The sequence below is a fragment of the Vicugna pacos genome, chromosome 16, assembly GCF_048564905.1.
Source record: "Vicugna pacos chromosome 16, VicPac4, whole genome shotgun sequence".
NCBI classification, from domain to species: domain Eukaryota; kingdom Metazoa; phylum Chordata; class Mammalia; order Artiodactyla; family Camelidae; genus Vicugna; species Vicugna pacos.
In genome coordinates, this window is record NC_133002.1 from 49,104,687 (window position 1) to 49,118,583 (window position 13,897).

General features: G+C 48.3%; 1 protein-coding gene across 2 annotated transcripts in view; it reads left to right on the forward strand.

Moving 5' to 3' along the window:
• The first annotated feature begins 787 nt into the window (after positions 1–787).
• The window catches only part of MRC2 (mannose receptor C-type 2), a 49,860-nt gene continuing 36,750 nt past the window's right edge, over positions 788–13,897 (forward strand). For both annotated transcript variants that reach the window (XM_072939367.1, XM_072939368.1), the window contains exon 1: positions 788–1,503. In XM_072939367.1, coding sequence (XP_072795468.1) covers positions 1,383–1,503 — 121 coding nt within the window. In that variant the 5' untranslated portion in view covers positions 788–1,382. The remainder of the gene's footprint in view (positions 1,504–13,897) is intronic.

Here is a 13,897-nt window from a genome sequence, read left to right on the forward strand (position 1 = left end):
CTCCGCCCCATACTCTCATTGCAGTGATGGGGAAAGATTAACCCAAGGCAAGGATAGTTTAAAAAAAAAAAAAGGAGAAAAAAAAAAAACATTGAACTTGTTATTTCCAAGAATAGCACCAAGGTGGACAGCACAGGAAACAATGAAATTTACATTACAGTTTCATAGTGTTTTTATTTGGTTGATCGTTGTGGGAGAACGTGCATCTTCTTTGCATTAGGGTCTCTAAATGTCTCGGGCTCTGAGCCCAGAGATCCCAAGTGATTTTTCCAAGGTAGCTCAGGGAATCAGAGGTAGAGATACGGCTGGACTCCAGCGTCCTAACTCTCAGTCCTGTTCTCTGCTCTGCTGTGACCTGTTGCATAATATGAAATAACTGTGGCTCGTCTTCCCTTTTATGAAATTTCCATTTGGTCCTTTGCGACCAGCCAGCAGTCCGGTTGCTGGTGAGTGATGATGTCCGTCTTCTGGGACAGATTTTCCCTGAATTTCTGGATACAGCCCCAACTAGCAAAAGCACTAACACCTCTTTGTGCCAGGGACGCTGACACGGGAGTCACGCAAATGCTAAAACAAGAGGTACAAGTGTCTGCGCTCCGCACATGGCACAGGGGCCCTGTCTCCCCCTCCCCCAGTGTTTGCCCTGATGGCCGAGCCTTGGGCTCCGCCCTTTCCCCACCAGACCGGGGGAGGGGTCCTCCTATGCGTGAAGGTAGCGGATGCTCTGTGGCTTACAGATGCTAAAGCAGAAAGAGGCAGGATAGAGGGGGCGCCAGTGGCCTGGGTCTGGCCGCCTGGGTCAGCCGCGCGCCCCCGCCCAGTCGGGCCTCGCAGCCCACGTCCCGCCACGCGGTGAAGTTTGCTGAAAGTCTTGCAGTTGCTTCCCCGCCCGCGCCAGCCGGGGAGTTGTGACGCAGCGTCTGGGGCTCCAGGCCCGGACAGAGAAGAGAGGGAAGGAGAGGCGGGGAGAGAGGGAAGCGGAGAGCGACAGGACGAGCGCACACCGGGGTCCTCGTGGACCCCGCGGTTCCTCCTCGCCCACCTCCCCTTTCCTCTCCCTCTCGGCGCTCTGTCTCGGGCCCCGGCCCCAGCCCCGCGCCCGCTCCTCCTCCTCTTCCCCTCCCACGCTGCCCGCTTCACTTCCCCTCTGCCCCTCAAATCCTCCTCCCTGGTTCTGCGCTCCTCCCTCCGCCCTCCCTCCACCCGGCCTGCCTCCTTCCCTCCACCTCCCCTCCTCTCCCCGGGAGGCATCACTTCGTCCCGACCCGGAGGAAGACGCCAGCCCCTCGCGGGCGGTCACCATAGCCCAGCGCCGGGCTACCTCCGCGCGCCGCGCCCGTGCACCCTCGGTCCCTGCGTCCCCCAAGCGCCACGCCGAGGGCATGGGGCCAGGCCGGCCGGCCCCCGCGCCCTGGCCTCGTCACCTGCTGCGCTGCGTACTGCTCCTCGGGGGTCTGCATCTCGGCCGCCCCAGGGCCGCCGCCGCCGCCGCCGCCCTCCCGGGTAAGGCGCTGCCAACTTGGCCAACTTCGGGGGCCGGGCGCGGGGAGCGCCGGGGAGCGGGCCTCTCCCGACTTTTCCCTCCTTTTTTACCCCCTCAGAAGCGTGTATGCGTGTGCGTGTGCGTGTGACTGGGTTTTTAAAAATCGTCTCCGCTTTTCTGAAAGCGGGGGGAAAAGGGAGGAGGAACGCGCCTGGAGGTGGGGGAGGACCTGAGTGGAACCAGATGTGGCGCGCGGCGGGGGAGGGGAGCCGGGGGTCTTGAGCCGCCTCGGAGGAAGAGGGCGGGCTCCGGGAGGACCCCCGCGCCCGCCCTCCCGGACCACCCGGCGCCAGCCCTGCCCGGGCCCAGGGACCTGCAGGGCGCGTCCGGGGAAACCAGAGGCTCCGTCCAGGAGTCTCCAGGCCGGGCTCTTTGCTTTGCTGCAGGACCGATGCGTTATTGTTGTTTGTGAATAATTTGTAAGGACTTGTTTGCCCTTCTTGGCACCTCGGAGGTGTTTATATTTTCTTTTCCACACTTGGTCTTCAAGGACAGACTGTGGCATACAGCATCCGCACAGCACCGCTTGAATCGAGCTCTGTGGGGCAGTTTTGTGCCATCAGGAGGATACAGCCATAGGCTGGGCATCGTGTGTGTGAGTGTGTGCGTGTGCGTGTGTGTGTGTGTGTGTGTTGTGTGTGGTTTGTGGGCGGCTCTGACCATCTTGGGCAGCAGAAGAGCTGCTAAAGATGCAAAAACCCAACCAACAGAAAACAAAGAAACTGAAGCTGTGCCTTCTCTTTCTGTTACTCATTCAAAGGGTGACAGTGCAGTGTGTGGACAGACAGACCCCTCACCAAGAATCCGAGAGGGAAAGGGAACAATCTGCTTCCTGGGGAGGGTGCAGGAGTCAGAACTGGAACTGCTGTTGCAGCCCCAGTGCTGGGCCCATAAAGCTTAGTCTTGCTTCATGCTCAATTTGGGGATGGGGGTGAGTGAAAGGGGACAGTCAGTGCAGGGAGTGCAGTTTTGTGCAAAGCCCTTCTGGGGCCTCCAGCCATGGCCAGTGCTTGCTGGGTTGGCCTAGCTAGTGGGATGATGTGACGTAGGCCACCAAGACATGCATCTGCCCCAGTTGTGCCCGTGGAAGAGGTGGGGGTCAGGGTGATGCATGTTCACACTGAGCAGGGCCCCCTCCTGAATTCCAGACCCACCTGGAACTGAATGTCAGACAAACAGACCAGGCAGCAACTCCCTACCCATGTAGGTCTAGGCACACAGGCTGTCCCCTCTGCCTCCCTGCACTCCTGCCTGTGTCTTGCTCCTCTGTGAAGGAACTCGGAAGGCTGGCAGGGTGGGAGGGGTGGAAGAAGATGGCCATTCCCAGAGCCCTAGAGCAGATTTTAAAGCCAGGCCCTGGGAGAGTTGCGGCCAGAGTGCTGACTCGGCCTTTCCCCCCATGGAACCTTTGACAGAGGGAGCTGGAAATGCCTGGTGAGAGGCCCGGTCTGGGAGGACGCCTGGAGTGCCCCTCTGCCTCCAAGTCTCCTCCCGGCCCTCCTTGCCCTTCCTCAGCCTCTGTCCCACAGCCTTGGAGGGGCCCCTTCCCAGTGGTATTGCATTAAGTACCCCCAGAGAAGGTGTGCGTGGGGGTTGGGGGAGGGAAGCTGAGGATGGTGTTGGGGGTGGAGGTGGGGGTGGCCTGGTTTCCAGGGCAGCCATTGAGCAAGAGGAGGATGAAGTTGTTGCAGGTACCATCCCTGCCCTACTCCCTCTGCCTAGAATACTCGTAGGTCAAATTCCTTTCGCATCCCGTTGTACCTGATGAATTAAGTGGTTCCTGGGAAGAATTTATCAGCACCAGGATCCAAGTGACCCAAGGAAATGCCTGTGGAAGATAGGATTTGGCTTGGCAGGCCAGCGCTGCAAGGGTGAAACTTCTCCTGGGGGCGGGGTGTGGATGGTGGCTTCCTGGCCACCAGAAGAGGAGAGGATGGGGCACTACAGCGCCCCTTGGGGGTGGCGGAGCAGCAGCGCCTCCTTGGTGTGGGATGGCAGAATCTGTCTTTTCTCTACGTTTGTGGCGTACCCCACAAAGAGTGTGGCTGAAGACCTTTGTTGATTATAGTATTGATGCATTTTTGTAGCATTCTCTGCTCAGTGCTGAGCCAAATACTTGGGGAGGAAAGAAGGTACAGAGGAGTATAAGTTGCATCCTTAGAGAAAAGAAAATTTTGTTTAAGGCAGGACAAACTTTGTGGGGGAAAGGGTCACCAAGCCTCGGTGGGACCAGGCTTTGCAGAGGCAGGGAGGGGAGCAGAAAGGGCGAGATGGGGAAGGTGGGCTAGGCTGTTCTGGGGATTCAGTGGAAGCTTGCTGGGCTGGGGTGGAGGGTTCCTGAGTAGGGTGGGGGAGAAGCTCAAGTGAAGAGGAAGCTTCTTTTGCCAAAGGCGGGAGCCTCTTGCTGTCTGGTGGTAGGGGAACCCTGGAGCACCTGTGGGAGTTTCTGAGTAGAGGAGTGAAGTTCAGATTGGAAAGAGGGTTGCTGGGAGCCCCAAGGATCAGGCATCCGGGTCTGGGAGTGAGAAGACCTTGGTAATCCTCCTGAGGGGACAGGCTGTGCTGTCTAAAGGACAGGGAGGGAGGCATTCCTCTCGAAAGGCATCAGGTACTTGCTGCTACTGCCAGAGTGGGCCAGACAGATCGCCTGCACTTCCGGCCAAGTTCCTGGTGAGTCATGGAGTTCAGAGCCTTCTTACTCCACACCTCCCTTCCCAAAACTCAGTCTTCCTTGCTCCAGCCCGCTCACCTTCTGTGAGCTGCCAGGGCTGGAGTCGTGCTCAGCTGAGCTGTGGTTGGTGCTAGGATCCGGCCCTTTCCCGGGCTGATCTGGACAAGGTGAGGGTGCAGGCAGGGGAGGAGGAGGCTGGGGTCTTGGTCTCCACTGTTCACACAAGAGGAATCTAGTTTTCTGATGCCTGCAGAGTATAGTGATTTGGGCTGATGAAATCATTCAGAAGTACCGTAAAATTCTCAGAAGAGCATTCATTTGGATTCACCACTAATTTAAGGATTAAATAATCTCACCCTGTAAGGATGAAGTGGTAACTGCTGAGGTGACCATTCTGTATGCTCTGGGTGCCATGCCGCGTGCTGCACAGGCAACGGCTCGTCCACCTCTCACAACCCTGGGGTGTGTTATCACCCATTTTACACTCTGGTAGTCAACAAACAAGATGTTAAGATGTGTGCCCAAGACCACACCAGCATACCGCTAGGAAGCAGTGAAAGCGATATTTGAACCCAGGTGTGTCTGCCGAGCCTGAACACTTCAGTACCAGACCAGGCTGCATCTCTGTAATATTAACACTGCTGGGGTGTGTGTTAGGAAAGGCTGGAAGATTCTGCTTCATGGGTTTTCTCTCTGTAACTGCAAGCCTCTAGAGCATCCTCTTGAGCTTTTTGAGAGGAAACCTAGGAAAGGGAAGAGTGGGTGGCCCTCAGTTGCACCCCAGCTGTCTGGGTGCTTGGCTCTCCCCCAGTCCCAGGGGGCCCCAGAGGCAGGGACCAACCCCGCCTTGGTGTCCTCAGGGAACCTGGGGTGTCTACTCTGAGGTGGCATGGATAAGTGAGTGATTGAGAGGGCCTGATGGTGGAGGGACCCCACTTCCTGGCAGTCAAGGATTCATGTTCGTTCATTCACTCAGTCAGTGGGTGTTTACTGAGACTGCGTGGTTCCGAGAACAGGATTGACTGTGGCCAGTTCTTTTGAATCCATCTCCCCTGCACCCCCAGTGGGGGTCCCCAGACTTGGAGGGCCTGGGCATTGCTGACCGGAAGTGGCCCTTCCTGTTTTGTCCTTCGTGAGATGGGGAGGGGCTGCTTCCCCTGACTGGATCCTATAAATCTGGGTGGAGTGGGCCTTCGAGTGGTGAGGCAGCTCTTGGAACACACCCTGGGGCCTGCAGATCCCAGTTACTCCTCAGCTGGGAGTTGTGTCGTGAACAGGCAGGCTGGATAAAGGCTACATAGTGGCACCTGCGGCCCCAGGGACCTGCGGCATCAGCCATCTCCAGCCCCTTGGAGGACACCCTGGGTTGGTTCCCCACCAAACTTCACCTGTGGCCCCATGTGAAACTCCAGTGGTTAGTTTCTTTCCTGCCCTTCCCCCTCTTCTTCTGACCCTCTGTCTCCTCTCTGAGTCATGTAGACCCCTCCCATCCTACTTGGCTGGGCCCATGCTTTCTGCCTCCCCTCAGCACCGTCTTCAGTTCCCTATGCATTCTGCCCCCCAAATGATCTGGTTGTATTGCTGGATGATAACTGAGACCTCAGCTTCTTCCCAGGTCACCCGGCCCCCACGTCTTCCCTGTGTCCCCCTCCTGAGCACGCCCTGCTCCATCTTCCCCGCGCCTCCACTGCTCCTCCCACCTCCAGGCTCTGTGCACACCCTCCCTGCCACCTGGGCTGTCCTTCCCCTCTTCTTGCCTGGCTCCCACTGCCCCTTCCTTCAAGACCCAGAATCCTGAGAAGGACACTGAGGGCTCTGGTCCTGCCTCTTGGGCTCACCCGGGCTAAAGGGAGACAGTCTCTCAGACAGGGAGCACAGGGGTACACCCCAAAACGAGGGCAGACCCCTTTGTCTCTCTTTTTCCAGGGCCATCTCTAGGGGCTTGGTGGGCTTGGAGCTCCTACAGGGAAAAACAAGAAGCCGGTTTCTCAGCCTCTCCCGACATCCTGGGAGAGTGTTTGAAAGGAGAGGTGGGCACGGTGCTCCCCACTGCAGACTGAGGCAGGAGGGTGGTATGGCTGGGGACATCCCGCCTCCTCTTAGTCCTCTGGAAATGTAGATCAGGACAGGATCAATGGGACTGCAGTTAATGCCACTCACCAGCTGTGTGACCTCGGGGAGAGGCTCATGTCTTTACATTTGTAAAATGGGAAAAATAAAACAATAGCCCCTCGTAGGGGTACTGTAAGAATTACACAGATACTACATAATACGTGTATGAGATGCAAGGTGCGATGCTGGACACGCTCGTTTCTTAGCAAATAATATGAAATTATTGCTATTTTTATTATTATTAGGAAGAGAAAATGTGAATATCAAGGGATTTAAGGGTATAGCTCAAGTGGAAAAGCACATGGCTAGCATACACAGGTCCTGGGTTCAATTCCCAGTACCTCCTCTAAAAATAAATAAATAAACCTAATTACCTCTCAACATACAACGTTCTAACTACCACCACTTAAAAAAAAATCAAAGTAGGTCTTTGATTATCCATTACTTCTTGATGACACTTTGCTAACTACTGTAAGTGCCTAAAAGTAACCATACATTTTCTGAAAGTAAATTTAAATCCTAAAGAAAAAAAAAAATCCTCAGTTGTTCTTACCCCTTTGGCCCCTGAATTTCCTACTCTCCCTCTTTGCTTCTCTGCGTCATGAAGTTTCTCCAGCTAACCGTCACTTCAGAGCTGAGCAGTTCCCTGGGGCCGTGCACTTCAGTGCAAAATCCAGACAGTCCCAGGCAGACAGGGACGGCTGGTCACCCCACCTCACGGCTGCCAAATGCCTAAGGAGTTGCCTCCCAGCGGTCACGGTAATTAGGTTCCCTAATTACTAAATCCAGTGCCCTCCACAGACCTCACCCTGCAGCATGGATACTCTTGATAGTCTCAGTTTTAATAATGCATGCTTGGTGGAAAACGGTCAGACCATACAGAAGTAAAATGTGAAAAATCTGAGTCCTCCCTTCCCACCACCGACACCGTAACAGTAACCACCGTAGTTCTGGGTAATCTCCTGTCTTTATGCACATGCACACACATAATCAGACCATGCTTTATACTGTATATTGCAAAGAGTTTTTATTTTATAATATTCTTGGCATTTCTATGACAGGCTTCAGAGCTGCCTCATTCTTAATGGTGATCAGTAGCCCATTGGAAGGGTGGACTTTCTTTTCTTTTTTAACTGCTTCCTTGTTGATGGACACTGAAAATTCCCTCTCCCTCTGGCCTCTGTGATGCACTTTGCATCCATGGTCTCTGCCTCCTGGCTTCCATCCTCCGTCCAGAGCCAGCATTATTGCCAGATTTGTGATCGAAAAGGGCAGCTTTAACCACCAACAGAAGAGTCTCAGTATTCTGAATTGAGAATTTGAGGCCTTCCACGATAAGGTTCTAGCCTTTCTCTTTAAACCCTTGAGAGGGGGTCACATTCAGGTGCCCTGAGTTCTGCTGGGTGAAGCCTCTGCTCTAGCGCCTGGCTTCGCAGGTATGTCCCAGGGTCCTCGCTCCCTCGTGGGAAGAAGCCTTCCTCCCCAGACTCCTTTCACACACTCATCGCTGCCACCTGCCTGGCGGAGCCACTTCCTTCCTTCCCGGATTGTGTGGACCCTGCACAGCTTTCAGCCCTGGGCACAGTGTCATTTAGTCAATGTTTACTGAAACAAACAGACAAGTAAAAAGAGCAGACAAGTGTCCCAAAGAGCTTTTTTGCCCCAGTTTTATTGAATATAATTGACATAGAACATTGTGTTAAATTTCAGGTGTGTAGCATAACGATTTGCTCTATGTGTGTACTGCAAACTGATCTCCGTTTTAAGTTTAGTTAACATCCATCACTTCACATAGTTACAAAATTTTTTTTCTTGTGATGAGAATTTTGTTTGTTATAGTAGAAAGGCAATTAGGAGAGTTATCCTTCCAGAGTTTTAGATGATGTCACAATCATGAAAAACATATGGCATTGAATTAAAATAAACAGTGAGGGTGGGTATAGCTCAGTGATAAGAGCACATGCTTAGCATGCATGAGATCCTGGGTTCAATCCCTGGTACCTCCATTAAAATAAAATTTTAAAGTGAAATAAATAGAAAAAAAGTCCAGTGGACTGGAATGCATTTCAAAAGTAGACTTAGACTGTTATAAGGATGCAACACACTAATGGGAAAAGGAATCTTTAATTTGAAATGTTATTGGACAACTGGATTATAAATTAAAATGTTTAGTTTTAATTTTTAGCTGATTACAATTGAGAAAATTTGGATGGCAGGTTGTCACATTGCAAAGATCATTAGAAATTAACTTTTTTTTGATGATGCAAGAGATTTATTAATTTATTTAAAGCAATTATATAGGTACCTACTGAACATCAGGTATTGTGGCTTTTTTTTTCATTTTTCAGTTTTATTAGGTAGAATTGTCACAATTTGACTATACATACACATACACAATATGTAATGTAAATACACATACACAATATACTGCACATTAAAAAATTATATATGTACTTTTCATTGTTTCTAAGAACGTTTAGAGCTTCAGCTTTTTAAAATTACATAGTTATCAGAGGAATAAAGCCAACCACAAAATAAGAATTAATTCAAAAACTACATACACCCCACCATTATCAGCAATGTTATTTATAATTGCCAAAATATGGAAGCATCCTAAGTGCACATCAATTAAGAAATATGTAATTAAACTAGTAAAAATGGCAAACTTAATCTTGGCAGAACTGTGAGGAAACTAACATGTATGCCTGGGGCACATAAGTTAGTTTAGTTATTCAGGATTCCCTCTTTCAGACAACATGTAAGAAACTAGATATGTAAGACTTCTTATCCTTTGACCTCATAATTCCACTTTGGGGAATTTGTAAGGCATTAATTCCAAAGAGGAAAAAAAAATGTTCATAGAAGTGCTATTAATAATAGCACCACAAATTGGAAACCATCCAGATGCCCAACACAAAGAGCATGGCTAGTCAAACCAAGATATCTTAACATGATGGACAATTTATGTGGTTCTAAGTGACAAATAGATAATTAATCACTACGTGGAACTTTATCTAAGAAGGAAAGTTCTCATGACACCTGGCAATCCTACAAAATAATATACACATACCGGTAACAACTATATGAAAATGCATGCCTGACCACTGACATTTATTTTCTCATTCTTTTGGTTAACTGTTTTTGTTTTCCTGAACACTGACAATGTGCCAGGCCTGGTCTTTAGCACTGAGGACACCGTGGTGAACAAGCCAGGCATGGCTCCTGCCTTCCTGAAGCTTATATTTTGAGAGCAATCCCTGCCCCAAAATGTAGCGCAGTGTAAATAGAGGGCAAAGGTTTACTGATGTCATTTTAGATGCCACGTTTTAAGTTTGTTAGAAGAAAGATGGAAGCAGTAGACTGCTCTGAAATCTCAGACGGAGGGTCAGGAACCTGTCTGACCACAGAGAGAAACAGCCCTGAGTCAGACCAGCCTGGTCAAGCAGGAATTCAACAGTAAATGGCCTTGCAGCCACTCTTGGTCCCTGAGGAAAGGGTTTTCTAACTTCATAGATGCTTAACCTCGTTTCTGAAGGATCTGAGGACATAAGAGCATTGGTGGTTTGGAAGGGGCTGGAAGGCAATGTTTACAATAGCCAAAACAAAAACAAGAACGCACATCGAAAGAAATATGGATAAATAAATTACAGGAAATAGACACACAATGAAATATAATGCAGCAGTGAACTAACGGACCTCAGCTACATGCACTGGCACGAGTGAGTCTTAGAGACATGCTGTTGAGTGGGAAAAAGATCCCAGAGGACCACATTAGTATTATAGTTGTTCTCAAATGCCTGGAAAAATTGGGGGGAAATAATGCAGTGAGCACCCATATAGTCTTCACCTAGAAGCACCAACTGTTAACATCTGGCCGCATTTGCTTCACCTCACCGTGTGTGTGTGTGTGTGTGTGTGTGTGTGTGTGTGTATGTGTGTGTGTGTGTGTGTGTGTGTGTTGAGGCTCTGAGTCAGCTGTGTGTGTGTGTGTGTGTGTGTGTGTGTGGTGAGGCTCTGAGTCAGCTGTAGACATGACATTTCCCTGAGTTCTGTACCATGTAGCAATGAAAAACAAAGATATTCCTCTATAAATCCACAATCACCTTCAAGAACTAGAACAGATAAATACTTTTTTGTAGTATGCAGTTCGTGTTTGGATTTCTCCAGTTGTCCCAGTAACGTCAACAGTTATTCAAGTCCAGGACTCAGTATGGTGTCATGTCTCTTCAGTCCCCTTTAGTCTAGAATTGTTGGCCTTTTTGTCTTTCATGGCATTGCGTTTTTTTGTTGTTGTTTGTTTTCATGTTCTTTTTCATCAAAGGTTATTATAAGGTATTGAATATAGTTCCCTGTGTTATACAGAAGAAATTTATTTTTATCTGTTTTTATATATAGTGGTTAACATTTGCAAATCTCAAACTCCCAAATTTATCCCTTCCCACTGGTAACCATAAGACTGTTTACGATGTCTGCAAGTCTGTTTCTGTTTTGTAGATGAGCTCATTAGTGTCCTCTTTTTTCTTCTTTTTTTTAGATTCCACATAGAAGTGATATCATATGATATTTTTCTTTCTCTTTCTGGCTTACTTCACTTAGAATGACAGTCTCCAGGTCCATCCATGTTGCTGCAAATGGCATTATTTTATTTTTTATCACTAAGTAGTATTCCATTGTATAAATATACCACAACTTCTTTATCCAGTCATCTGTCAGTGGACATTTAGGTTGCTTCCATGTCTTGGCTATTGTATATACTTCTGCTATGAACATTGGGGTACATGTATCTTTTTGAATTAGAATTACCTGGAGGTATATGCCCAGGACTGGGATTGCTGTATCATATGGTAAGTCTATTTTTAGTTCTTTGAGGAATTTCTATACTGTTTTCCATAATGGCTGCACCAAACTACATTCCCATCAGCAGTGTAGGAGGGTTCCCTTTTCTCCACACCTTCTCCAGCATTTATCGTTTGTGGACTTTTGAGTGATGGCCGTTCTGACTGGTGTGACGTGATACCTCATTGTAATTTTGATTTGCATTTCTCTGAGAATTAGTGATATTGAGTATATTTTTTCACGTGCTTATTGGCCATTTGTATGTCTTCACTGGAGAACTGCTTGTTTAGGTCTTCTGCCCATTTTTGGATTGGGTTGTTTTTGATGACTCCAGACCAGTTGTTTTGTAGAACGCTCACAGTCTGTATTTGTCTGATTGTTGAATCATTAAGTTCCTGCTAAACATTTTTGGAAAGAAAACCAGAGGGGGGATGCCATGTCCTTCCCATTGTGTCACATTAAGTCAGTTTGTTTCCTTATTGATGATGCTAACTTTGAGCACTTGGTTCAGGTGGTGTCAACCAGATCTCTCCACTAAAAAGGTGCCCTTTCTCCTTTGTATTTATTACATAATCTTAGGAACTAAACTATAGTCTTTAAAAAGCAAAGTTGCTCATAGCAACACTATTCATAAAAGTCAAAAACTGAAAACTAGCCCCTAATTTGAAACTACCCAAAGGCTCATTAAGAATAGAATGGATAAATTGTGGTAGCTCCACACGATGAAGTATTAGACAGCAATGAGAATGAGCAGCCTTCAACCACATGTGACATGTGGGTGAAGCTCACAAACACTAAGCCAGATGCAAGGGCATTCATGAAACATGACCCATCTGTGTAAAATACATAAAGAGGCAACACTGATCTATGCTATTTGAAGGCAGGAGAGCAGTTACCCATGGTGGGAGAAGCTGTGACCATACCAGGTCCCAAATAAAATTTAAAAGAACAACAGACAGGGAGAAATATCTGGAATGTCCATGGCAAGAAGCTTATATAAGCCAATAAGAAAAACACAAGCACACCCAGTAGTTTTAAGGCATCTGAGATCAGAATAGATAAGACAATAAAGGCTGGGAACAGAGTTCACAGAGAAGGAATACCAATGTCTAATATGCCTTTGGAAAATATTTAAATCACCAGCAATTAAAAAAAAGCAAGATACCCTTCACGAAGTGCCAACAAAGATTGATGTAACAATATATACAATATAACATTATTTATAATTAAGACAATCTGCTTACAAATTGAAGACCAGTAGTAATAGCTAAGGAATGAGTAACTGCGACATGGCGTATCACATCACAGAAGAGCATAAAACCATTGAAATTGTTTTCACACAGAAAGACCCTTTCTCTAAAATAATAAATACAAAGACAAGATGCAAAAACATTTGTTTGGACATGTGTGCGTGTGTGTGTATTTGTGGTATATAGATAAAGTGGGTAGAAAGACCACACCAAAATTTAACAGGTTAAACGTATGTCATATTCTGCCGTATTATGTTACATATTATTTAACAAGAGTGACTATTTTTTTTAAGCTTTTTTTTTTTTTAAAAAACCTGTTTGTAATTTCCAGCAACACAGTGGCAGAGGACAACTTTCTCTTGGTCCAACCACGTGATTCCAGTAGCACCCTCCCCCACTCCCATCCCCCACTTGGGCCAAGCCCGAGGCACGTGACTCCGCAGGGCCAATCAGAGTCTCGTGGGAGGGCGGGCTTTTCTGGGCGTGGAGGGAGCCCTGCACTGTGGGTCCAGCAGGAAGGGGACAGCCTGGTTGCGGGAGGGGAGTGTGGATAATGTGTGCTGGATGGGCGACTCCAGGGATGGAGACCCCAGCCAGCTGAGACCCTGGTTGCAGTTTTGTGAGCTACTCCACGCCTGCCCCTCTTTTTTCTTAAATGATGATTTGGAGTTGGGCCTCCCCGGCTTGCAGGCCAGGAGGCCTGTGTAGGAGAGTCAGCCTCAGAGCAGGGTTTTCTGAGGGCGCTCTCAAGGTGCTCACCCGCAAGAGCTGGGTCGTGGGTGTGGGCACTAGCCTTGTGGCTATTTCTGTTAACAGACCCCTGAAGGTGAACCTTGTGATCCTGCTCTTATCTGCCCAGTGTTTGCAGAAGGGACAACAGGAGAGGATGCAAATGCTGTAACACAAGTTTGCATTTAAAGAACAAACACCAGGATACAAAATTTTATAAGCATTAAATGGCAGTGCTTAGGGGATGAGGGAAATCAGAAAGGTATCAGTCTAGACCATACCACCCTGAGTGCGCCCAGTCGCGTCTCATCTTGGAAGCTAAGCAGGGTCGGGCCTGGTTAGTACTTGGATGGGAATCAGCCTTTCAGAAAGCTTCCACCTTTTTGAAAACTTTGTGATGTTTCTATATAACATTGTGCAACAAATGAGAAATGGAAAGCACATGCATACTTACTAAGTACATCTAGTTCGCCAGGATCAGTATTAGGCAATAACACACGCGCTATATTTTTAATCTTCACATTCCTCAATTTCACCCATCAGGAAACTGAGCCAGAGAGGCGAAGAGCCCGGATCACGTACTAGTGAGTGGCAGAGCAGGGAACGCAATCCAGAACTGTTTGGTTTTCTGCATGGTCTTCTTGTAAACAAATAATTATGCATTATAAGATAATGAATTTGTGAATCCACCACCTAATCCAAGACAGAGAACTTTATAATACTTGTATCTACCTATGTGCTGCTTCTCTGTCTCTC